The 26,510-nt window shown below is 40.4% G+C and overlaps 1 protein-coding gene across 2 annotated transcripts in view; it reads left to right on the forward strand.

Annotated features, from left to right (window-relative positions):
* Window positions 1-26,510, forward strand: part of cntn4 (contactin 4) — a 164,295-nt gene that overhangs the window by 64,394 nt on the left and 73,391 nt on the right. For both annotated transcript variants that reach the window (XM_047583884.1, XM_047583886.1), the window contains exons 4-5: window positions 4,591-4,766; window positions 23,331-23,426. In XM_047583884.1, the coding sequence (XP_047439840.1) occupies window positions 4,591-4,766; window positions 23,331-23,426 (272 nt within the window). The remainder of the gene's footprint in view (window positions 1-4,590; window positions 4,767-23,330; window positions 23,427-26,510) is intronic.

Raw genomic sequence — 26,510 nt, forward strand, 5'->3', positions numbered from 1 at the left:
GTGAGAGCTGTATAATATAATAAGAGTGTATAACACATATTTTCTTAACTGTAACTGGTGGAAGTGGAGCAGAACGCAGTATTAATAAAATGTACTGATCAGTCTCTGCCTCCAAACTCGCAAATGGCGCTGTCTGTATCTCTGGGAAAATAGCATCAGTTTGACCAGTGCAAGGAAGTAGGTACACAGCGTCCATATTTATATACAGTCTATGGGTCTGAAGTTACAAGCCTTAGCCTCCTTAAAGATTTGCCAGGAGCCGCCATTGTGAATTTTTGACACTTATCCCAGGACATATAGTAGATGGACAAAAAAAAAGAAGCATTTTATAACCAGACTCTTTCAGACATATGAGAATGAACCATAAACAGCTAAAATGGAGCTAACCTGTTGTTAATCCAACAACAAACAACATTAACAACACCTTTAAGTGTAACTAACTAGAAAAATCTAATTTTCTAGTTACCCGAGCCCCAGCCACCCGACACCACCTGACTTTTCCGTTTAATTAGAGATGTAGGATGTAGTATAATTATGTAGATTTCAAGTGCACAGTCGTGCAATCTTGAAGGTACTTAAACTACCTGTTCTTCCACGGGAGACATGTTTACTCTTTCTACATTTACTATATACCATCTAGTCAAGTTACTATAAGAAACTGTACAAAATAAGCTGGTGTAAAATAAGGGGCATTTTATACCAGGTAAAAAAAAAAAAATGTTTTCAGTTCCTTTGGCTCACATACACTGGAGCCTTGTAATGTTGCAGGGTTGTTTCTGAATGCTCCTTCCTCAACGTCTCCTGGTGTGATGTCATTTTCTCACCTCGTGTCTGTCGAGTCCTCTCGGTCCAGCTCACAGCATCCGTCGCCACAATTGTTCACAGACAGACTCAGTTGATAATGTGTAATTTCTTTGCACGTTTGGTTCCTTCGTATTGTGCGAGCTACGACGCTAGTCCGTTGTAGAGGGTCAGGGGGCGGGGCTATTATCCCCTGGCTTTGTGTCGTGTGCTCAGGAATGAATTACCTTCATTTATCTTAAAATGTTTATAAATTATGCACTTTTGCACATCGTATTTCCCTTATTTGAATTTTCAAATAGGAATGAAAGTAAGTTTGTGCAACGCAGTCGCTTTTGAACACTTTAAAGCGACGGGCTTAAGAAAAGAAACAGGCCGCCTAAAACATTCAGAGCCTCATAAGCCAGATGGCGCGGTATTATGCCACCGTGCACATGGCCTGTTGTTACATGATTGCATAGAGCATGTGCCTAACAAATGGAGCTGCTGTTGTGGCCTGCTCCGCGATCATAAATCACCGTAAATAGAATTATTAAATAATCTAGTTCGCATGTGTTTGATGAAATCTGCTGCTCCGCTTCCCGTGGATGTGCTGCGACGCCGACGTATTGCCTCCCATCGCAGCTCCTCACGTTAAAATTTATCGGGGGAATTTTTTTCCTGTTTGATGTGCTTTAGATCTGCAGAAAATCTGAATATCTGTCACTTAGCGAGCTTAACGCCCTTGCCTAATTGGCTTAATGCGACAAGAGTTGTCGTAGGCTGTGTCATTTGTCACAAAAGAACAATGAAAGCTTTTGGTTGGCAATTATCTTTAACCACGACACACACACACACACATGCATAATATGCTACACTTAGAGTTTCAAGACGTCTTCCTCCAACTGGGTAAATTCTCTTTCAACGTGGGTTATGATTACTCAAATCAAAACATCTTCCAGGCTCATGCCCAGTAGGATGTTTTAGGAGGAGCCAGATAAAGGTCTGAACCCTCAGATCCTCAGACTGTGGATCGTATGATGTCTGCGCTGCGTTCGGGGGAAAAAAGCCAGGGGACCGGGCCTTTTCTGTTGCAGCCCCTCGGCTCTGGAGCAGCCTGCCAGAAGCTGTTAGGAGCTCTGACTCTGTTAAAGCTTTTAAACCTTCAGACGCATCTTTACTCCCTGGCTTTCAACGGCATTTTATCCATTTACTTTATTTATTTTCTTTCACCTGGTCGCCCTGGATGCTAATAGCTGTTCATTTATTGACACAGTGCTGTTGATCTGTAATTTACACATTTATATGACATGTTGGATGTGAAGCACTTTGGTTCAAATGCTCTTTGCTTTTAAGGGGCTATAGAAATGAAATAAACTTAAGCGCTGAGAAAACCTTTTGCAGGGTTTGGTTTTCCAGCACAGATTAAACCACGTCGGTATCGATCTGATACCAAGTAAATGTGGGGCTAGTATCGCCGATATCGATACTTTATTTTCTTGAAATGTCATGATCATTGAAGAACTTCGTAACTTTCCCTTTAGTTAGTTGGTTGTGATAAAACACAGGACAAATATTTGAGTCAAATAAATCTCTTTCCATTAACTAATCACAGTATAAAATAATTTAACAGTATGCAAATTAAGTACTTTGTCCTTGTTCTACACACAGTTGTTTTACAAACAAGTCATTAGTGCACAATAAGAAAAAGGAACAATGGAACAAAAATATAAATGTAACAATGTTAACAACACAACGACAATGGAAAATAAAATCAGTAACAAAGTCAGTTCAGCACATAGGTAAACACATGCATCATTGTATTAATAAATATAAAAATTGGTCAGAGAGGGAAATGATGGCTCATTCATTTTCCACCAAAGAACTGAGTCTGAATCCCGTATAACCGTCTTCTCTTTACAAGTGCTGACACATTTCAATAACAACATCAGGTCCAGCTGTGTGATGCTGCTGTGATTCTAGGATTTGAGCATCAAACTCTGTCCATATCCACCTTTTACTACAGGTGTGGATGGAGAAGATCCTGCAGAGGTGGAGAGAAGCTGCATGAACTCTGTGAGAGTAATTTACTGGACGTATCGAAGAGAAACTGGAACAAAAGTATCAGTCACATCACAGTGGTCTCGATGAGATGCCGATACTGGCCTTGGTATCGATACTATCAATATATAGATAGATGATTAATAATTAATTAACTAATTAAAACCCCCGAAAAGGCTCCTTTCCTGCTTGGAGTGATGGTCTTTTCAGGAATCAGAGGAAACCACCGACAGGTTCTGAGTGTCACTTTCCTCTTCGCCTTCCTCTTTCCACCCTCCGAGTCGAAGGCGTTACTCGGCTGTGAAATATTCACGCTGATTTTTGTTTATTCCACTTCAGCTGCAAACGCGCGGCAGCCGAGGGTCCTGTGAGATGGCAACAGTCGCTCCCTCCCCTCGGGCTCCTCTCTCTTGTGCGCCGCGTAGTAATAAGGCTCTTGAGAGTGTTCACTTACATGTGACTGAACTGGAGAAAGACCATGAAAGACCACTGAGCTACACGTTATATCTATCTGTTAAAAGGGGACAAAAAAAAAAAAAAGTGTGTGGAGACGCGTTTGCGAGTGCTGCAGTCCCGACAAATGCTCTGCTGTTTGTGAGACGTTTCAGTGCGACACAGCCTGACATTGTTTTTCTTGTAATTGGCTCCAACTTGTATTGTGTGACAGTCCTGCTCCGGTTCTACAGGAGTCTGTGGCTGCAACAACACATAGCTGCAACACAACACAAAGAAAGCAATTCTACTCTATAGGGTATATTATACTAAAAAAAAAAAAAGACACACCTCAGTAAAAGAAAATACCACAAAAATAACAAAAACAAACAAAACAGCACTGTCAGGCTTTTTCTCCGAAAGGTTATTTTGCCTCAAAGGCGCCGAATTGGCATAACAATGAGAGTTAAGATAGCAGAACAGCAATCAGCTTTGCACAACCTCTGCCTACTGTACGCAGAAAAAAAACAAAAAGGAAACAACGAGCTCCTCTCTGCACATGAAAGCTGCTCTCTTCTCCGAATAAAGCAGCTTTTTACCAGCTGAACCCGCAATCATTCAGAAGATTAAAAAAAATATATAAAAACTGAAGGAAATGTAGAATTTCTCCTCAAAGAAATAATCAGCACTCAATTTTCCAATACGGTATTTTGATGTTTGTGATGCATCCTTGATAACAAACAATTTTATTCTTTTTCCTGCCTCAGCTCGAGTAAGTTAAGGCTTAAAAACCATTCCTTTTTTTTTTTTTTTTGACTACTTTTCCTCCCGCCCGTGTTCCTTTTAATAAAGTGCATCTGTGCGCAGGGATCGGAGAGTCTGTTGCCGTTTTAAAGTGAATTATACCCTTCGCTGATCAGCCCCAACGCCGACGATAATCATGTGGACGGGTGCAGAATGCGCGAGTGTGAAAGGCGAGCTCGCGGGCATTTGTTTTAATTGTCGCGCCGTAATGATTAAGCGGGATTTTTATGCGCTTTGACTGGGGTCTGGCAAGATGGATGGCCCGCAATGCTATCTGTTCTCGGGGAGTCAAGTCCTTGGCACTACAGTGGTTCACTGCTGCTTAGATTAACACGAAGCTGGAGGCCATGATTTCTGGGCCTCCTCCACCTCAGAAAAACAATCAAAAATGTCCAAGTCACGTTCTTCTTCTTCTTCCCCTTCGTTCTCTGGAACGCTACCAGTCTGCGTTCAGTTTGCATTGTTTAATTTCTTCATTTACATGTTAATTATTTACTTATTTATTTTGCTCAGGTGGAAACTGAACGGCACAGAAATCAGCCCCAAGTCTGGATCGCACTACAGTCTTTCCGGAGGCAACCTCAGAATCAGCCACCTGAACAAAGACCAAGATGCTGGAACGTATCAGTGCCTCGCCTCCAACTCCTTCGGGACCATCGTCAGCCGAGAGGCCAGCCTAACCTTCGCATGTGAGTTTATTTCCTGTCTCTTTCTCTGGGAAAACTTTGGCGGCGTTTGAGCTGCCACTGAGAAAAAAAAAAAAAATGAAAAAATGAAAAAAGAAAAGAAAGACAGACTCAAATAACAGTGTGCTTGATGACACGATCAACATGGGGCTCTCTGGGGAGCTATTAGCTCCCTGTGTGTGCCGACTGGAGTTTGCACTAGTCAGTGCTGCAGATCAAACATCAGCTCAGAAAGGAGGACGGGGAACGTAAAGGAAGGTATGGTAATTAAAAGAACTGCCAGTGGTGATGATGTCTGCAGCTTCTACTCGAACTGAAGCAGCACAGCAGCGACGTGCATCCGTCCTCATCCTCGTGTCTTGCAAAAACATTCAGATTCTACATCTTTGCTTAACCTCCTGAGACCTGACATCCTCATACGGGGACGTTACTTTTTAGGTTTGTTGCTTCTTATTCTGCTTCGTTTAGACCTGTTGTCCTCATAAGGAGCACTTGAAAAAACTTTTCTAGTTTGATATGACATGAACATTTAACAAATCCACAAGCACACGTAGGACGTTGGGATTTCATCGTTTCCAATTCTGCTTTTGCATTAAAATAAAGTTTTGTATTTTGTGTAGTCATTGGTGATTTACATTATAATCTACAGTGAAATAATCCCCGTGTCCACATATATATATTTTTTTCAAAAACTACTTCCAGTTCAAAGATGATGCTTATTTTTTATACATATATAGGATGTGCAATAACAATATTGATGCTGTTATTCTTATTAAAGCACAAATACCTTGTGCGATACATGCTTACAGTTTTACCACTGCAGTTACAATTTTTTTTATTATTATTTTATTAATTAGTATTTTAACTTTTTTAACTTACCTTCTTTGCAGTATTGTATACAGTATACTTGTGTGTTTTTTTGCACTTAAAAGGAGAAGCTCTCAAATCTTGTTGTACACTGTATAATGACAGTAAAGGGCATTCTATTCTATTCTATTCTATTCTATTCTATTCTATTCTATTCTATTCTATTCTATTCTTTTTAGGTCCTACTCATCTCAAATACCTAGAGATCTTAATCTAATCTTAAAGAAATTCCAAACTAACACTTGAGTCTCAGGAGGTTCAGTTCAACAACGTAGCCATTCCACAAACACACACACTCTTCAGAGTTGTGTGAACACAATGTTGTCTCTGAAATTGTAATCCCCCCCCACCACCACCACCCCCACCACCACCACCACCACCACCCCCCCACCCTTCCACCCTCTGTCTGAGAACATTTTTCTACATCACCAAGAAGTGAATTATTTCTTGTTTCGTGGGCGGCAGTGGCTCAGTAGGTGGAGCAGCTCCATCTCTAGTACATGGACCACTCGCTTAAAGGAGACACTCAACCCGGAGTGAGTGTGTGTGTGTGTGTGTGTGTGTGTGTGTGTGTGCGTCTCTGAATGAACGGGTAGAAAGCGCTGTGAGTAATAGGTAGAAAAGCGCTATATAAAACAACAAAACCATTTTGCATTTGTGCCTGAACTTGTGTCTTGGAAAGCATCATCTTCACATGGTTCACTTGTGTTGTAGTAATGAGTTTATGCTGCTTTGGGAGGTGTTATCACACATTTCTGCACAACAATTTATGATCCAATATTGGCCTCAGTTTTGTGCGACGCTCACAGTCTTCTCCCCAGAACGACAAAATAAATCTAATATCTGTGACCAACAGTTTGTCGTGTACGTACAACTACTTTTAATATTGCCTTACCTCTGTGACATCTATACATACTGATATACACCGATCAGCCACAACATTAAGACCACTGACAGTGTGAATAACATCTGTATCTTGTGACAGTTCAGTGTTCTGCTGAAAAACCTTTGGATCTGGCATTCATTCATGTGGATGTTACTTAAACATGTAGCACCCACCTACACCAGACCAGGCCCCCCCCCCACCCCATAGCAATGACCCAGCAGGATGCAGACACACACACAAAAAGCACACTAGATCCCAAACTGATCACGTATCCGTGGGATGCACTGGAACAAGCATTGTTCTCCTCTAATTTGACTGTGGACCAGCTAATAAAGCCGTGCAGGGTGTGAGAGCAGGACAGAATAATTGGCTACAGCGGACGGGATCAAGGACCCCTGTTGGCTGCATTCACACAAAATCCTGCAAAGCGCCGCCTCGTTGCAGGGGCCGCGTGGACGTGTGGGCTTTTTTTTATTGGATCTCCTGAATGTAGCTGCAGAGAAAATGATCAGAAAATAAGGTTTTATTGCTCTGATGCGTGGCTTTATTCTCGCTAATTCCACTCCTTCTAGTGAGTCGTTCTCTCGCTCGCTGCTGCTCAGTGATCCAGGGACGAGGGGCCGCGTTGGAATCTGGTATTAAAGCCTGGTAAAAGCTGTGAAATTCAAAATATTCTTCTGAATTACTTTGAGGACTTTTACGTGATTATATGGTAACAAATTGACAGTAAAGTAAATTTTATATTTTAAGTCCTGTTAGTGACTATTATTTAACTTTACTTCACATTGTAGCTGCCAACTAAATGAACATAAAATTTGATATTGCACTGGAGTGGCAGTATAAGTTTTTCAGAATATTTAAAATTACACCAATCAGCCGTAATGAATGAATGAGAAGTTTATTTCAAATGTGTAAATAAGGAAAATAAGTGAAATAGAAAATGCAAATATAAATATTCTAACAATTTCTAATTTAATTTACATACTCAAGTGAGAGAAGTGGGTGGAAGTAAAAAAAACAAACAAAAAAAACAACTTGCATACATGGACATGTTGACACATAGGTCTTCAGCAGGGGGTCTGTGACCCCTAGGGGGTCCGTGGAGGTACTGTAAGGGGGTCGCAAAATTTTGGTTGATTGCACTTTTTTTATGTTTTATTTATTCATTTATTTTTTTCTCTACAAATTTAAATGTCTTTAAATACGCATTAATATGAATCCAACATATTTTAGTTAAGGGATATTTGGAGGCAGAAGACGGTATCTTTCAGTCATCAACCCCCTTCTCCCTCCCTGTACTGTTTGAATACCATATTTTTTTATAATGTACCTTGAACTGGTGGATATTTGGACATTTCACAAACATCATGACCACCTTCCTAATATCATGTAATGTCACAAAATGTTCAACGTTATTTACTTCTCATGTCTGTGGTTATAATGTTTTGGCAGATTGTTGTATAGTGTTAATATCATTCATAATTGTCCTTTCTTTCTCCATCACCTTAGTGAATACTTATATGAAGGTGTATTAGCTACACATGACATTATTTAGTTACTTTATCATCAACTCTTTACTTTGACAAGTTTTATCGTTGCCACTTTACTTTCCACCACTTCCAAGAACAAAGAACACACACACGGAGCGTCGTAAAATGCAAACTCAGCGCACGGTTTTGCCGATCGATGCAGTTTTAATGACGCGTTGGTGCAGATTTCTGACCTCCGTGATGATGGATCGTTCCATAGATCTTGACGAGTGTGACCGACAGCCTGTGGGCTTCATATTCCTAAAGCAGGCGCCAGTCAATAAGTGTCCGCCGTGTGCGCCAGTTATCGGACAGGACTAAATGATGACATTAACAACAAGTGAGTGATCGCTCGCTCAGATTAGATTCTGAGGTTTAGAGTTTAAGGACAAGGCCACCGATACGTCTCAGCCCATTTGTTCGGTCCCCGGTAGGAAGTCGGCCCACGATTTGATTGTGCTGCTGGATTTCCACTCTGATAGATGACAGTTCCATCAATTGCCGGGCTCTGACCTTACAGCTTTCAGTTGTTGTCACTGAGTCGGGGCGTGCATGTATGACTGAGCGTCCTCTGTCTTCTTTATTACTCTTCGCGTAGCTTAATTAACTCCACGGAATGATCGAACGGCGAAGGCTCAAGGAAGTAATTCAAAGGGCAACTGGTGTTACTGGAGAGCGTCGTTATAATTCTTTATTGAAATTCACAGGAGCTGAAGAACATGAGTTGGTTCTTCCTGCAGACAAGGCAGACAGATCTATTTCCTGGTCCCGGTGAGCAGACCCCCCCTGTCAAATGCACACTTTAGCTATAAGTGGTGTTTCAGCACCGGCCTTCTTTCTGTCTGGTAAAGATCATGACCTTTTGCTGGTAATTAGTTTTACGCATAATTTGACTGTGATTCTGACACAAAGCAGAGTTTGGGCCTGCTCACAGGCCTAATAAGCCCAGTGGTAATTGGAGCTGTCAGATCCAAAATGGGAGTAATCATTTGGAACTATAAAAATGCTCATCTGCTCCACCTGAAAGGTCAAAAAGTCAAGAGATTTAGACGTTGTCAAACATTTAATTTTTACACCGTCACGAGAGGATTTACAGCACTTTCTGAAACTGACTCAGTCATTGCTGAGACAGGAGAGAGTGTACACACCGATCAGGCGTAACATTATGACCACTGATAGGGGACGTGAATAAAATTGATAATCTTGTGACAATTGATGTGGATGTTACCTGCACTGAGACGAAGAAAAAAACCTTTTCATTTGTAGTTTATTATGCTATTATGTTTGTTTGTTTGTTGGGCCCCTTGATATCAGATCGGACTGTATTTGAATAAGATATCACTCACATGGCTCCTGGCTCCTTTGCAGACGTTTGGGCCCAGAAAGGTCAGGAACACACGCTTTTGAAAATAGATCCATAACGAACTGTAATAGAGGCCAGGTTGTGTGCGTGATCTCCGTGATGCATCGTTCTCCTGTCACCCTCGATGAATAGCCACCTGACCACATGGCAAATATTTTCTCTGAGCTGGCGCAGACACGGGAGATTTGAACAGAGTTGTCGTCTGAGCCAAGATTCAATCTGATGCTGGAAACTCTGCGTCCCCTGCAGGTCCTCGTTTGTCTGTGCTCACTGAGTGACACCGATGGAGGACTCCTCCAGCCCAGCATGTCTGACGTCTGTGTGCAGCCATGGACATTCAGGATGATGTATAGCACACATCGTTTTACACCAAATTATATAGATGACCAAAGTGCAATATATAACAGCTATCCACTAAAGCGACTCTAATTATAGGCTGCTGCTTGTGTACTTGCAAACTGTGCAATGTGCTTAGAACAGGAGGTTACAAGTCAAAGAAAAACCTCAAAGAAACTCGGTTTTCAAAGCCTTTACTGCGATGGAGGAGGAGGTTACGCTGCGAGCTATTCACTCCTGAATCCTCCAGTGTGATCGGTCTCAGGTATCTTAGAGATGGACCCCTTGAACCCGATGTTCTTGACTCCACGACTGGCAGAAATCTGATCAAATCAGTCTGTGGGTGCTGGTCGTGACTAAGGGTTTTGCAGTTTAGCTTTTAGGGGTCAGGCCACAGTTTGTTTGCAGGGCTGTGGGAGATTTGAACCACAAATAAAGATTTTTTTGCTGTTGTTCAAATATTTACTGAGTTAGAAAATGTCAAAATGTCGCGGTTATTTCAGTCATATAGAGTTGTCTCTCTGCCACGCTATTAAAAACTATTGAATTAAAAGCCTCCCGCGCCCTCGTGCTCACATTCAGCTTCGCTTGGTCGCTACTGTCTGAATGATGAAGGCTGCTGGTTCCTGGAGGTGAAGCTCTTGTTTAGATACTGGGCTCAACATTCACTTGACTGGAAACACAACTCAATTATGATTCAGTGCTAAAGTGGCACAATTATTTGCCTCTCTATAGAGAGAAGTCACTGCCACCTGAGGCCACGCCCCCTGAGGGGCAAAAACACAGTGAAATGTGTCAGTAAATACAGCAAAACCAGGAAAAATGTGGATTATCAGATAAAATTAAGAACAACTGGACTCAACAATGATTCATACAAACTAGTATGGATTTGGAAAAGTGGATTAGCCTCAGTTTTAGTTATTTTCAGTCAGTTTTAGGTCATTTCAGTTCTGATAAATGTGGTAAATGGCTGTAACTATGACAAAACAACAACATCCAGCAACATACCAACAAAGTGTATATAAACCATTTAGTGTAAGTATCTAAAAAATAATAACACACAAAGGAATATATAAAAATATAAATAGCGTATCCATATAGATATATAAATGCAATAATATGAATATGAAGATATATGGTAATATACACTACAGGCCAAAAGTTTGGAAGCAACGTCAGATTTGTACATAAAAGATCATAGTTTCATTGGTTTATTTTACATCAAAATAAACATGATTATCATATAAAGATTAACTTATTAGACGGCGTTTTTACTGTAATTATCAGGTATTTGGCACATACGAGGCGTTCCTTCCACAAGGGATATTTGCACGGAGACTCTCAAAAGCCAAAATGTTAAAGCGAATAATGCAAACTGATTGTTTTTTGTTTTTTGTTTTCTACTTTTGCACTGAAGTTGTGACTCTTGCAAATCTTCTCGACCCCAAAACTAAGCCCTTCTTTTAATCTCGGATTTAATTTAGGTTTTTCGTCCATGCAGAGGTCAAACAGTTTGAAATGTTTTGAAAATCTACCTGTGACACGGAGTGTGTGTGTGTGTGTGTGTGTGTGTGTGTGTGTGTGTGTGTGTGTGTGTGTGTGTGTGTGTGAGTCTGTGTGTGCGTGTGTGCAGAAACTTAATAATGTCAAACTGCAACAAGCCCCTCACGAAATCACATAAATTACCACCGTGATTAATTGTTTTGACTCAGCTCGAAGGTCGCACCATATTTAATTTCGGGATGGTTCTTTAAATTGATTATGAAATCGTCACTGGCAGCAGGAGCGTCGTCGCTCTGTTTTTCTGATTCAATCACTTGGCTCTGGGTGTGAGGGATTTCTGCTTTCTCTCTAATTAAATAGATTTCAATGGTGTCTCATATATATTTCTTTTTTTATTCCAGACGAGTAATCTTTCTTAAACGAATTATCGGTGTTTTTGAAATTGTCTCTTCAGACATTAAAATATAAGTTTCCACCCTAATTCTAATTTAATATTCCACTTTTTTTTTTAATAGAATTATTAGAAATATATTCTGTTGGACAAGACGCCGCGCGAATGAAACTCCTTTTCACCCTTCCGCAAAACCAGTGCTCCTCAACATTTCTCCATCTCCGCGCTCCACCGCCCCTTCAAGGTTATCCTTCGCCGCTGGCGGGACTCCAAAAAAACTTGCGCGTCGCAAACTTTTGATGGATGATGCTACTCCTGGTCGAGGGTTGTGGCTGTCTCACCCCCTGAGGCAAGCATAACTGATGGGCAGTGGATGATCCCACTCGATACTCACTGCCCTTGATTAGTACGTCTATTGATTCTGTATCAGTGATTATGTAAAAGGCGAACGCCCATAATTCATACTGATGAACAGGTTGCTGTTGTTCGATATTTGAATTACGGTCGGCGCTGAAGTTTTCCAAGTTTTGCCCGGGATGTCGAAAAGGTCTCAAGAAAGGAAAAATGTGCTGAAAACCGAGCTTGAGACACATCCTGTGATGCTTACAGAGTGTAACAGCTCAGCGTTTGTAGGCGGGGGGTAAGAATTCCCCATGTCACCGGAGAAGGCTTGAAATCCTTCAGGGGGGAAACATGAATACCTCATTTAAATGCAAATACGTCCTTTGGACTCCTCTCAGCTGTTGTGATAATGTGGAGGATATTGGCTCAGTTAATGAGGCGTAAATAGCTAATGGGTATACTCTAGCTTTTACTTTTTAATCTGCGCCACATTATCAAGATGGCACTCCTGAGAACCTGCTGCAGACGTACTCAGGAGCCACCGTTCACCCTCTCTGACCCCCGGTGTGAAGTGTGTTCGATGGCGAAGGAAAGGAAATTCCACTGTGAAAGAGATAAATATAAACAGGTCAAGGATCTTAAAGCTAAAAATAATTAAATGTACGGCAAGACTTGATTAAAAAGAGCTGATTAGAGTTGATTTTTCATATGTCATATGTTCATAACAGAGGAAGTGATAAAAAAAAAAGGCGGGATAATAGTTCATAATTTGGTTAAAATGTTAAAAATGATTATTTGTTCTGTGTTCAATTGCTTTGGCCTTCCAGGTCTACAAACAACAACAGTAACAGTGACCTCAGTTATCAATAAAACTATTCTTATATTACTTTTTGTTTAGAACCTTTTACTCACCTGGTATGAAAATGCAGGTGTATTTCTTATTATTTCTTATTATTATGTCGGATTGTGGCGAATGGGTGAGACGGTGATCGATTGTTGATGCCTGTTTTTTTCCGTGTTTGGAGTGAAGCACGTGGAAAAAAAGATAAAGAAGAAGAAGAAGAAATACCCTGAATGAAGGCAAACATGTGTGTCTGAGTATTCTCTTTTTATCGGGGCGTAACACAACCGTAATTAGTACTTCCTAATTAAACTTTTTTTTTTTTTTTTTGTGCATGTTCACTGTCTTTTAGGCATTGGTTTGCTAGATTACACTTTACACTTTAAAGTGCGCCAATTTACACATCCAAATCAGCCTGCCAGTCATAAGGAGCCCTCAGCAGACTGGGAATGTAATGTCGGAGCTTCCCCGTGGCCGACAAAGAACTTTTATAACTCTGACAAAATAACACTGATGTTGCCATTAATGTAACGTAGACAAGAGACTCAGAGTCGTGGCCTGATGCAGCTTTAATGTTCAGCCTCGGAGCGGTAGTTATTCAGTATGAGATAGTGAAAATGCTGAATGTTACAGATAAATATAAGCCAGTATTAATCAGCATGTAACCAAAGGTTCATGGGGACATTATGACCAGTAACAGGAGAGAAAACAAAACATTAAAACCATCTTGTGACATTAATTGTTCTGCTGGGACACTTTTGGACCTGGTTTTCATTCATGTGGATGTTACTTAAACCCTTTATGGCTTCGCTGTGAACATTAATGTGCCGTTGACCCGCCGATTTACACAATGATTTTGACTGTTGCGTTGAGATTTTGTCACTGGACGACCTGTCAGACTGTGTCATTGTAGCAGCTCAAAAACAGAGAAATGTTTTGGTTTGTTCCCAGAAGAGACCGATCTCTGAAGGGCAGAGATTTTTGTTTTTGTTTTTCAATCGTTAATGGAAGCACAAAGATGAATTTGCCCTACGTCATGATACGTACCAAATGCTGAAAATCTGAAAATCCTGTGTCAACCTGGTATTTTTGTTGTGAATGGGGTATAAGGGTTGGTGCCGTAGGACCCAAAGGCCCCCCAAAGGTTTAATGTCCATTCTCTGATGAGTCACAACTGTTTTGGAGGCAACAAGGGACGACCTGCACAATGATGTTAGGAAGGTGGTCATAATGTTATGCCTGATCTGTGTTTGTTTTAATGTGTTTTCACTTGCAAGTCGACAGTTGAAAAAAAAAAGGACTTATTTTAGGCATATTGAACTGATGTAAGTGCAAGACAAGCATAAGGGCAAACCATCTAGGAATAGTGTGCGAATATTCACAAGTCAAACTAACAGAGTAAATGTAACACAGCAGATGGTGCCAGGCTGCATTATGGTAAATGTATAATGTGTGTTTTTTTTTTTTTTTTAGAGTAGGACAAGGATGCTTTCTGCTGCATTCATTCTGAGCAGTCTGTTTTAATACTGCATGTACACACTAGTAATGTCTGAGCAGCTTCATTCAAGAAACATGTTTCCCTGAACAATGAAATTCTTCTTTTGCCATTTACCCGAATAATATAAGAAGATTTTCTATATTGTATTTTGTGAGAAGAACTACCACTTAGAGGATTTCTTTTAAAGTCATGATGGACAGGACGGCTAAGGGAGATTTTTTTTTTTTTATTTGTTAAAACATGGGTCCTACACTTCCCAAAATGCAACAGAAGGAAATTTGAATGTAGCCTCCTACACATTAATTAAAGACGAATAAAAACATAAGACAGGTTTAAGAAAACAGTCAATATTTATGACATTATTCAATTTTACAGAGGTGTTGACTCAAACTCATGTTGGAGGAAATAGTGTGAGATGATCTTGAAACGTAAAGCAGTGTGTGCCTCATTTTTGTGTACTCTATACAAATTTGTATAAAGTACAAAATAACCATAAATCAACACCTCCCTGAACTGGACATGAAGAGCTGTGATACACACACAGACACACACACATTATACACTACACTCCATCCTGTGGAAGACAGAGAGCATCCTTAAGAAGTAACAGGTTGTGATGAATCTAATAGTCACGCCTGGACAGGCTTGTTGAAGTATGATAAGTTGTGCTGGCATTTGGAAAAGCTCATATGTCTGGGATGTGATCATCAGCCTAATCTGGACCATTGTTTGTGATGCCAGCCCAGGTTTGCAGTAATTGATGCTAATGGTTCTAGATGGGACGTCACGTTTACTTATTCTGAGGCTATTAATCATTGTTAGTCTCTTTCCCTTTTGAAGATCACACTGAGGCGTGTGTGTAAATTCGATTTGTGTTATTTGTCGAGCTACAAAATGTAATTTGTAGTTGTTATTTTTTTGTGGTGGAGTAGAACCACAATACGGCTTCAGAAAGGCACAAATAACGTGTTTTTTTTTGTTTTGTTTTTTTTACAAATTTATCTGTAGTTAGTTTTAAAATTATTTGTATTCAAGAACAAGACAAACATCCTATGAAAAAGCTGCTTTTCGTCATGTGACCTGAGGCTCTGACTGGACCAAACACGACTGAACTGCATCACTAGTTTTGTTGAATAGATTTTTTTTTTACCTTAACTGGTCTGCAGAGGCAGCAAATAAATTTTGGGAAGCAGAGTTTGACCGGGAGATTATTCCGTTACGTTCCATTGATATTGAGGCGTCTGCAGTCAGGTTTTCTCACGTTAGCATTCGTCTTAGTTAGCGTCTGTTAGCTCAGTTCAGACTATTGTGTACTGGTCTTGTTTTTATGTAGCTCTTTTCTACCTTTTGGTCCTCAGGTTCATTGTCTTGCTCAAGGACATTTCGGCACATGGCACATTCTGGGGATTGAACCTCTAACATCTCTACAACTGTTGTCTCCCACAAGAACCAAACATCATCACAGTCACGTTCTGTCCCTTCAAGTTAGAATAAATCACCTCTATTAGCTGCTTTTAATGCAAAACATCAACCAATACTGCAGATACATCCATAATTATCACCATGGGTAATTAAAAAATAGTTATTTATATACTTATATATCTATATATTACTTATATCCTGAAGTGTAACTCATAAAAATAAAATATATTTAAAAAAAAAAAGGATTTTTACACCTATTTTGAAGTTTATTCGTACACAGATACTGGACGCTTCACACACCCCTATTATAGACGTCCCTTACAAGCAAACTCTGCTTTCATGATTTCTTTTGAACATGTGCACACAGCTGTGTTCGCTTAGGAAGGCAGGTTTTTTTTTTTTTGGTCAAACCCACCCCCTCACCACGTCCCCCCCCCATCCCTCCATCTAAAGGCATCGGACGCACCACATTGTAAAGTACGTTTTTTTTTTTTTTTTTTGGCTCTCTTCTCTCACAACAATGCTTTTTTGGCCGGAGACAGTGGATTGTTAGAGGTGTGTGTGTGGAGTGGGTGGAGTGGGTGGGGTGGGGTGGACGGGGGTCTGGATTTTGGGCTTTCAGCACAATCGAGGCCACGTCTGTCGCTGCGGACGGGTACAATCAGTGGCTTTAGTGTAGTAGACATCACCACTTCATAAATCGTAGCGGCTTTGATCTCAGCCCAAAATAATCCCAAAAAGACGTTTTTTTTTTGGGGAGGGGGGGCATCTAAACTACAAGAGACATCTCAGTACCTCAGATGTCTCTTGCGTTTGGTGACTTTGTTCTATAGGCTCGTCTTTTTGGGGAAAGGTTGGTTGCTTTTATCTAACCTTCTATCGTGGCTTTAGATGAAAGTCAGTGGTGGGGTTACTCAAAAAAAAAAATACAATAATAAAAAAAGCTGCCATTTTTTTTTGAGTGGACAATAATAATAATGATAAGCAGTAATTCATCACAAATCAAAACATTTGTTTAAAAAAAAAACGTATTTATTGCTCTTTGCTGCAGCACTGTGGAAAAAAAACGTACATGCGACATAATTCGTTTAACTGAGCGAGAGCAGAGCGGATATTTCGGCGACAAGCTTTCATCAGCCATCTCTGATGAGCAACACCAGCCAGAGATAAAGCCCACTGACAACAGGGAAGTCCATTAGCCCTGCTACAACATTAATCACCTCTGAGTGACAGTCAAGAGATAACCGGGCAAAAAAAAAAAAAAAAAAAAAAACTACTAAGAAGACGCAGTAAAAAAGAAATCGCCTAATTTAAACATCCAGGCCAGATGGAATCCTGCACACCTCATAAACCTCGAGGTAAAGCGTCTTAAATTCAGATCTTCAAACATGTTTGCTCTTTTTTTTTTTTTTTACGCTCTGGTCACCAACCTGCCGGTGTTGGGCGACAGCTTTCCACGGCCCAGGGAAAACCACTCTGAGTGACAGTGATTTGCTTTGTAAAAAACGAGCGCAGACAGCGAGTTTGTCATCCCGTCCGCAGGCCGCACACACTTTGCTCAATTATTCCGGGCTGCGGTGGGACGACGTGTTGTTTTTACCGGTAAGGAGTCGGGACAAACAAGTTCATATTTCAAATAAGTGGATTTACATGCGAGGGTTGAAATCTTCAGTCAGGCGTCGGGTGTTAAATTATTTAGAGCCCTTTGAGGTTAAGGTAATAAACAGCCGTCGGCGCAGTGGAGTAAAGCAATAATGGTTTATGTCGCTAATCTCGGAAATGAGGCGGGTTTTCACAAATTTATGTCACGCATTTATTTTCCCCCAACCTGAGACGATGGACAGGAGAAACCGACTAAACCGACAGCCCTGCAGTTTGAATAGGCGGTACAGATCAAGTTTATCATGACAGCAGGTTTCTGCAGCTTTGTAGCTTTGATGGTTGATAAAGAAGTGAAAACCTTTTAAAATCGGAGTGGATTCTTGTTGTTTGGGGGGAAATACTGCTATTATAAAAGTTTGCAATCAAATCTTGCAGTGTGAAAGTTAAAGTTTCAGTAACATAAAACAATCTCGAAAACTTTGCTTTCTCTTACTGTTAGTTGAAGCCCTGCTTATAATATTCCGTAAGCCGTAGGTCTTCAACATGTGGTCTGCAGAGGTACTGCAGGGGGGGTCGCAAAATCTTTGGTTGATTAGACATTTTTATATATATATATTTTTAAATTTTACCCCACAAATTTAAATTTCTTTGAATACACATTAACATGAATCCAACATATTTTAGTACAGGGATAAATGGAGGCTGAAGATTCCATTCCAGGTTCCATTTGTACTCGAAAGTCAGAATTGGAATCCGAGTTGGAGTTTTAAACTGGAACGCCCCCTGAAGTTGGATTTTCTACTCAGAAAGTTGTAAAATTGTCACTACCGTGTCCGGGTACCAAGATGGCCGCCCCGTGTGTAAACAGTAATTAGAAGCTCCTGTTTATTATAACTTCTTATTAGTTTTTGTTGCATTAAATCATACATACAGATAGCAATTTTCCACATTCTCTTACAGTATAATTTAAGTTTTTCATGTGTTATATGGGAACTACAAGCCCATGTCAGGCTAACATTTAAGTTAAACAATTAAAACTTTTGAATATTTTTTCATAAATTCCTGCCTCGTTAGGTCTTGTAAATATCTGTCCAAAAAAAAATAAAAATGTTAATTGTGTTTACGCCAGTTGCGTGGCCACCCTACTGGTCCACATGTTTGAAATTAAAAAAAAAAGAATATTTGTTTTATTTGAAATGCTTAATATTGAATGCATATAATATGCATGATGATGATAAAGTCTATTAATAAATAGCAGTAGTTTAATGTAGAACACATATAGTAGTTAGGGGGTTTTAGTGGGTTTAATGGTTCTTGATTTGTGGGGGGGCCTAACCCAGGGGTTAAAGAGGCTTTGAACAGGGGCAGCGAATGGGGCAAAGAATGAAGCTGAATGAATCTACTTCCTGAGGGAAGAACAGACCAATGAGAGAGAGCTTTCAGGCTTCCACGGCTCCCATGATTTTGAATGCAGACAGAAACATGACATATCAAGGACAGTGGACTGATTTCTGACAGGTAAGAAAGGGGAAAACAGACGATGCATATCAAGCAAAAACATCCGTCATAGCTCAAGCCAAGGAAACACCATGAAGTCTGTCAAGTCAAGTTCAGCGTCAGAACCACAGAAAAATACTGTGGAGGTTTTCTTTTCTTTCTAAGAACTCGACGTTTCAGTGAAATAACATTTAACCCCGGTTATTGATTTAGCTAAGAAAACTGGATTTAACAAGGGAAGCGTGCGCCACATGAGAACTCGACAGAAAGCCACTCCTCCCGTGAGTTCACCTCTTAAACTTTGGAGTCCTTCACAGTCACACACCTGTGCTTCGCTCCACACAAACAGTCCTTGATGAAACCCTCGGCTGAACAGTGACTCCGCTCCTGCTGCAGGTGAATGGCAACCGGAACACAAGCTCCGGGGGTCTCGCACTCCATCGACGCGGCCGGCTGTGCAGACCGAGACCGAGCGGAGGCAGCAGCAGCAGCAGCAGCAACAGCACGGACCTTTGTTACACTTCCTCAGTGGTGGACTCACACAAGTGTGTTTTGACAACTGGCCTTTAAACGGAGTGTAATCCGTAGTGTCTTCGCCGGAGTGTGCACCAGAACCGTGTCTGGGCTGTCCAAGACTTTTCTCATCTCTGAGCTCTTGACTTAGCTAAGGTGCAGCCTGGAGGCAAACAATAGAAAGAGAAAAAAAAAACACTTTTTGAAGTTTTTTTCTTATTATTACTATTATTTTTGCTCTCTGCTACAATCACATGGTGGTGTCAGCACTGACAACATTGGAAGGATGTGATAGATATTGCATGCAGCTTACATCCACACCTATTATATCAATCAGGCTTAACATTATGACCACCTTCCTAATATCGTGAAGGTTTCCCTTGTGCCTCCAAAACGGTTGTGACTCATCAGAGGATGGACATGGGCCTTTGGGTCCTACGGCACCATCCCTTACACCCCTTTCACATCGAAAATACCAGATCCTTGATCAGTTTGGGATCTGGTGAATTTGGAGGACAGGTCAACACCTTGTGCTGTTCTTCGTCTTTTTTTAATTAGTGTTTTTGTGTGTGTGCATCAAGGAGTGTCGTTGCTATGGGGTGGGGTGGGGTGGGGTGGGGGGCTGGTCGGGTCTAGGTGGGTGCTACATGCTACGTAAAATCCAGACCAATGGAAGCCAGGTCCAGAAGTTTCCCAGCAGAAAACTGAGTTGTGTTATTTTATTTCTATTGTCAGTGGTTTTAATGTTATGGCTGATCGGTGTAGATTTTTTTTTTCTTATCATTATTCTACTGAGTCCATATAGCTTCAATAAGCAGTTTTTCTTATAGAGTAGACAGTTGACCCCAATGGGTCAAATCTGATGTTAATCTATAAAAGAATATGAGGACCTGCTCCTCTAATGGGGCTTAAGAGTCTCAATTAGCTTTTAGTTAAACTGCACTCATGGGTTGAGAATAGATTTATGTTTAAAAAAAAAAAATAAAAGGCTGCTTCTTAATTGACTTGTCCTGCAGCCAGTATGACATATATTAACTGACCTTATAGTCCCTTTCATAAATCAGTGAGCCCGATAATTTTACATCGAGATCAGTCGGAGCTGAACTAATCACTAATCTCAATTTAAAGTGGACTGGTTGCAGTTTAGCGACAGGCAGGTCTGCACGGAGAGCACCGCCGCTCAGATTCACCAGACAATATGCTGCACGCATTATACGGCAAGGTTAATTAAGGTTAATTAATCCAATTTAGAGAATATGTATGGATAAATATGAAACACGGTACCACCCGCCCTCATACACTAATACACAGTGAGGCTTTAATGTACTTCAGTTTTCTATTTCTGTGGTTTAGTTCAAATGTGGTCAAAGGTCGAGGAGGTTTTTATTGTTGTTTCAGCTTTATCTGAAGCAGGTGGAGGACATTATTAAATTATAAAAAGACATTACACAGAACAATGTAAGAAGTGAGGAGATATTTAATGCACAGATTTTGCCACGTAGCTTAATTGCAGTAAATATTTGTGCATCATTGTTCTAAATTACAGCAGTTTAAGAAAAACTACAAGGAGACTGATTATACTGATTTTAATTTATTCTTCTTTTGATGACTACTTCAGTAGAGTATTAATAGTTGGTTTATTTTGTTTATATTGTGATTATAACTATTAAGAGATGGGATACAATAAGTCTATACTTCCTCTCACTCCATTTCAGACATATTGAGGATGGAATATTCAGTTTATGTTTATTTTTATTTATTTATTTATTTTAATTTTATTTACCATTATTCATGTTCAGTGTGTCCTTTCCCGTATGATTAGCGTAAGGGTGGGACTAGACAAGTTTCCACTTCCTCCCACTCCTTTTTGAACTTGCAAAGGACAAACTTGTTTGGGTTTTTGGTTGTTGTTGTTGTTTATGTTTTCATTTGTCTTTATTTTGTTGAGCCCCAAACTGATGGAGAGATTAAGTAGGAACCCGCTGCTTAGCTATATATTAAGCTATATATTAATCTATCCCTTATTCCTTTATTAAAATATGTCAGATTCATGTTAATGTGTATTTAAGGAAATTTAGATCTGTGTGGGAACAAATGTCAAATCAACCACAGATTTTGCCCCCCCCCCCCCCCCCCCCCCGCATGTGTGAATTCCTTTTATCTCCGTGCATCATTAGAGGAGTCGACTGTTTGAAATGCTTATGAGCTGCTATTGTTTCCATCAGCTGTCAGAGGAGAATCAGTTTAGTTTAACAGTACTTCCGGTGCCGGGAATAGCTTTGTAATGCTCGCTGGAGGCGGATCTGATGAATGAAAGGTAACCTGATTGCCCCCGGAGCTATTAAAAGGCTCTGATGCGTGACCTGCCATGGTAACCCTCTCCTCTTAGCACCGAGGCTGTTTCACTCACATCGGTTTGTATGTGTCACTGCTGATTTCAACACTTTTAATTTTGTCATGATATATTTAGCTCATGTCAGACCATTATTTGCAACATACAATTACCAGTAGGACACGCATGGTACAGTAACAGGTCGTTTTTATTCATTTTCTGCTTCTCGGAAGTGTGTCTCCTCCAGTACGTAATTACCCTGCAGATTTATGCTCCATGTTGTCTGTTACGTGCAAATAACTGGTTCCTGGAAAACAAATTAAACCACATGATTAATACAAAAACAAATCTGCCTTGATTTGAAAGCCGTGTATAGCACAAAGCATTTGGTATCTAGTGATCAGAGGCAGGGAAATGTGAGTCCATCCACCTGTTTTATGTGCATTTTTCTCCTCACAAAGACTCAAAAAATAAAAAGAACGACAAATATAAATATATACGTTTTTTGTTGTTTTTTTTTCACTTGACACTTACTCCTTCCACATTCAGCTGTGAATTGGAAATTTTAAAAAAAGAAACTTTTTGTCGTTTTGTGTTCGTTTATGTGTCTCCAATACACATAAAAAATAATAAAAGCTGTTTTGGACTTGGAATTCTATGCTTGAGTCAAAAATAAGAAATAAGAAAACAGCCTGTGGACCAGACCGATTCCTTTGTGTGTCTGAGTTGATAAGATGACACACATTTAGATTGAAAGTCCTCAGTTGAACAGATATAAGCCTAAAAAATGCCAAGGATAGTTCTTTTTTATGAAAAAAATCTAACTTTTTACCTTGTTTTAACCACTTATTTCTGTCTTTAAGTCCACTTCGCTCAAAGCAAATAACCAGGGCCACTTAATTCAGCTAATTTCTGATGCTCGTTGTCGATACGAGTGTTGGATGTCTACAGCGCAGACACACATAGGGGGTGGTATGGCCTGAGGCAAAGCCAGCGGCTGTTTACTGCCAAAAGTCAGCTGCAGAAAGTTCAGACACGTCCCTTATAAACGCAGAGCTGTAAATCAGGGGTCTTCAGGACCCTCAAACTAGTGGAGACATTAAGTAGTGACCCACTACCTGTTATATTAGTTCTATATTAAACTAGGCCTAGCGCTGTTTGTAAATTTGCATTATAATTAGTATTTTCTAATAATGCACAGGTTCAAATATTCATTTTTTGTTTCAAACATGTGCATCAGTAGCGTGGTATGAGGGAGCTGCAGCGATTCGGCGTTTGCGCCGCGGCCCTGACACACTATCAGGAGCTGGAGTTTACAAGTACTGTACTTGTCAGCATAAAGCCTCAGTTTCTTCCTGTTGAGCCAAGAAATGTAGGCGGGAAAGTTGCTGGCACTCGTTGAGTGTGTGGTGTTTTTATCCGCATGAGCTCTACAATCCACGGCGCTGCCCCGTCGCGTTCCTGCGCCGGCTGCAGCGCTACCTTTAGGCTCCGCGCAAAGTCACCTTGAATAGGAGCCGGAGGAAAAGGGAAATAACTGCCATTTGTTCACGACAGCCCTTTCATGTATTTAGTGATCAAACATGTCAGCCGCTGACTCCTGGAGACGTTTTTACTTACTGCTGTTTTAATTTTTATTTTTCAGACCTGGAAAACTTCAAGACTCAAAGAAGAAGCTCGGTATCGGTTCGTGAAGGTCAAGGAGTGGTTCTGCTGTGTGGCCCTCCACCGCATTCTGGAGGTAAAAGGATCTGTTCTCTTTGTGATGAAGCCTGTTTCACAGTAGGTGGGAAATAAACAACAACTTAAAGAGGTTGTTTGATTGTTTGCAGTGTTTTCAGGTGGGTATTTTGTAGTTTGATTTAAAAAAATAAAATGATAAAAGCAAGTTAATATCAGTTTATAATAATAAATTAAGCTTTTTATTTTGTTAATTATGCCTATTTACCTTCACCTTCAGCCGTTATGCTAAGCTTAGCTAACGAGGAGAAGGTCAGCTGTAACTAAGGGGTGATTCAAAAAATTGGTGCAGTTTGAAGCTCTTGGTTCCCGCTTCGACTGGTGCTCATTAACTGTTTCAGTGGCACCTTTCTTTGCTCGTGCCGCCGTCAGGAACACGAAGCTGAGTTTGCTTTGATTAGAACCTCATGTGTCAGATTCATTTCCATGGCAGCTGAATTAAACCATTGTGAGGTCCTTTTTCCTCTCGTTGTTAGTTCTGGAGATGAAGGCAAACACAGTCTGAGGAATGTTATAGGTGAGGCATGAACTATTGGCCGTCTTGCTGAGAGCTGGATGAGAGGATCAATACCTGTTTTATATCTGCCCTAAGCTCGAGCTGGGATTAGTTTGGGTTGGTAAAGACTGGAGAGCTGGTCACTGTGACGTGTTAAAACATATTCAGCCTCTGTCGTGTACTGTGTGAAAGGGTTGGGATTTAAATTTGATTATGGAATTATTTTAAATAAGGATTACTTACTTTTAGACTAAATTAGCACAGACGAAATCAGGAAAACTCTTTCCAAGATGTTTGACATTGAATGAATAAAAGTATTATCTAGTAAATAAACACACAAATAAATGGTGTAAAATAATATATAGACAGACACTTTATCTATGTAGCTTTTAAGCCTTACCTTAACTGGCTAGCACTCATTCTTTAAAATAAACTCTAAGGATTAAATTACATACATATGTTTTTTACCTCCATTGACACTATGTACTTAGTGGCATAGATTGTGAATTTCAACAGGTTATTGTTTATCACTTAGACTGTATATAAATATGGACAATGCATCCCCACTTCCTTGCATTGGTCAAAATGACACTATGTTCCCTTGGGTAAGGACGGCCCTATCTCACAAGTTTGGAGCCAGTACAGCTATGATATTGATTGTTGGATTAAACTCTATACTTATTTTTTACATTTTTATGTATTATGTTTTTATGTTACTGTCACGGTAGTTGCCATTATGCCACATCCTGTTTGTAGAGCTAAAGTTAAACGTGTCCACTTTTGACACTTGATTTTGCATCAGTATTAACTACCTAAAACGACAGAAACCATCCTTGTATCCTCCAAATATAGAGTATTTTAGTGTTTTTGTTTGGCCCAAGTCCCACCCACTAACATTGAGGGGGTGGAGCTTACGACCTATACTGCAGCTAGACACCAGGGGGAGCTGTACTTGCTTTAGCTTCACTTTAGAGGAGCTATTCCGCATACATCTTCATACTGTCTATAGTTGTTCACATTCAACACATTTGACCAGCTAATCTACATTGCTAATGCTAGCTGCAGCGTGTTTCAATAGTGAATGATGTTCTCTGGAAAGGATGGACCTGTGAAAAAGGTTGAGGTAATAACCCCCGATCAAGGCACTGTTCATAAAAAAAATAGAAAATTTGACACCAGTTGCATAAACTGTTTCTGCCCAAAGACGGATTTTGAGACTCTTAACTTCACTCTTAACTTCTCAGTGAGGTCTCACATTCAGTTCAGGCTGTTAAGTCACTTGGTTTTCTCACTTCCTGTTTCACCATTTTACCTGGGTCTGAGCCTTGAAGCTTTAAATCACAATGCACGCAATGCTGTATATGTTATGGTATATGTACACAACAATATCACAGTAAATGCTTGAAGGTACTTCGGCTCTGTCTTCATTGGCAATGGTTTAACTTAGTGTTTAGCCAGAGTTTCCAAACACCCTGCATGGGAACACGTTGGCAGCCGCTTACATAGCCAGTTTTAATGCTAAGCTAAGCCTAACCAGGAGAAGGTTAGCTGGAGCTTCAGATATGAGAGCGACTAAATAAAAATTAAATATTCCATTAACTCACTGGACTTCATCAAATGAACATTCTTCCTTCAGTTGCTACGCACTTTGCACCATAAATTGGATGTGGTGTTTGCTATGGAGCTAAATTTCTGAATCTAATTGCAGCAGATGTGTCCTTTTGTAGCTTCTCCCCTTCTCTTGCTGGAGCTGCTAAATGCTAAACAGCTGCTTGGATTACATTCCCCCAGCTGACAGCCACCCAGCAGATATCCGGGATCCGTGCACCAGTCTGCTGTGGTAAAAATGCTGCTTGTCTGGAATTGATAGTAATTGTGCGGAGCGTGTATCCTTCTGGGGTTTTACCTGGTGGAAGCTTGGCAAGCTGCGTGGCAACCTGGATTTTTATATTTGTCTGCAAATAGTTCGACTGACATGAGTGTATTTGTTTGTTCTTGATACTGTGAACGGTCGCTTCGCCGGCTCACTTCAAATCTGCCAATTTGTGCTGAAGTAATCCAATTAGGGTTTGGTTTTTAAGACCAACAGGGAAATAATTCCAACATGTCAGGCAACTTCAGGCACATGAAAAGCCCCCTGAAGACACTTGTCTCCCCACTAACAAACAGAGCCAATACAAGCTGTCAATTAGAAGTCCATTTTTGTGAGTTACATTTCTCAGCTGTGGCAGAAGCTACTATCACCGTGTCATTCAGCTGGATGAACTAGTCAGTCGGTTGTTATTGCGATCCTCGTAGCATTAAGCAGATCAACACGGGAATATAATGATGTGTCTTCAGTTTGCACTCACTAATCTGGCCTCAAAGCAAATGTGTGCAAGCAGCTTTGCTTACAATGTTTTAGCCCTTTAATGAGAAACTCACCAAAATCACCCGAAGAACCTTTACTTGTCAGCACATACTGTAAATACCAGCTCATGCTTTATTCAGGACATCCATCCAGTTGCTCATTCCCAGTAGAAAATGAAGTAAAAGGCCTTAAATTGAGATTCACCAGTTTCTGCCTAGACCCTGGATAGTGTGGTAGCA

The sequence above is a fragment of the Mugil cephalus genome, chromosome 4 (genome assembly GCF_022458985.1).
Source record: "Mugil cephalus isolate CIBA_MC_2020 chromosome 4, CIBA_Mcephalus_1.1, whole genome shotgun sequence".
Classification (NCBI taxonomy): Eukaryota; Metazoa; Chordata; class Actinopteri; order Mugiliformes; family Mugilidae; genus Mugil; species Mugil cephalus.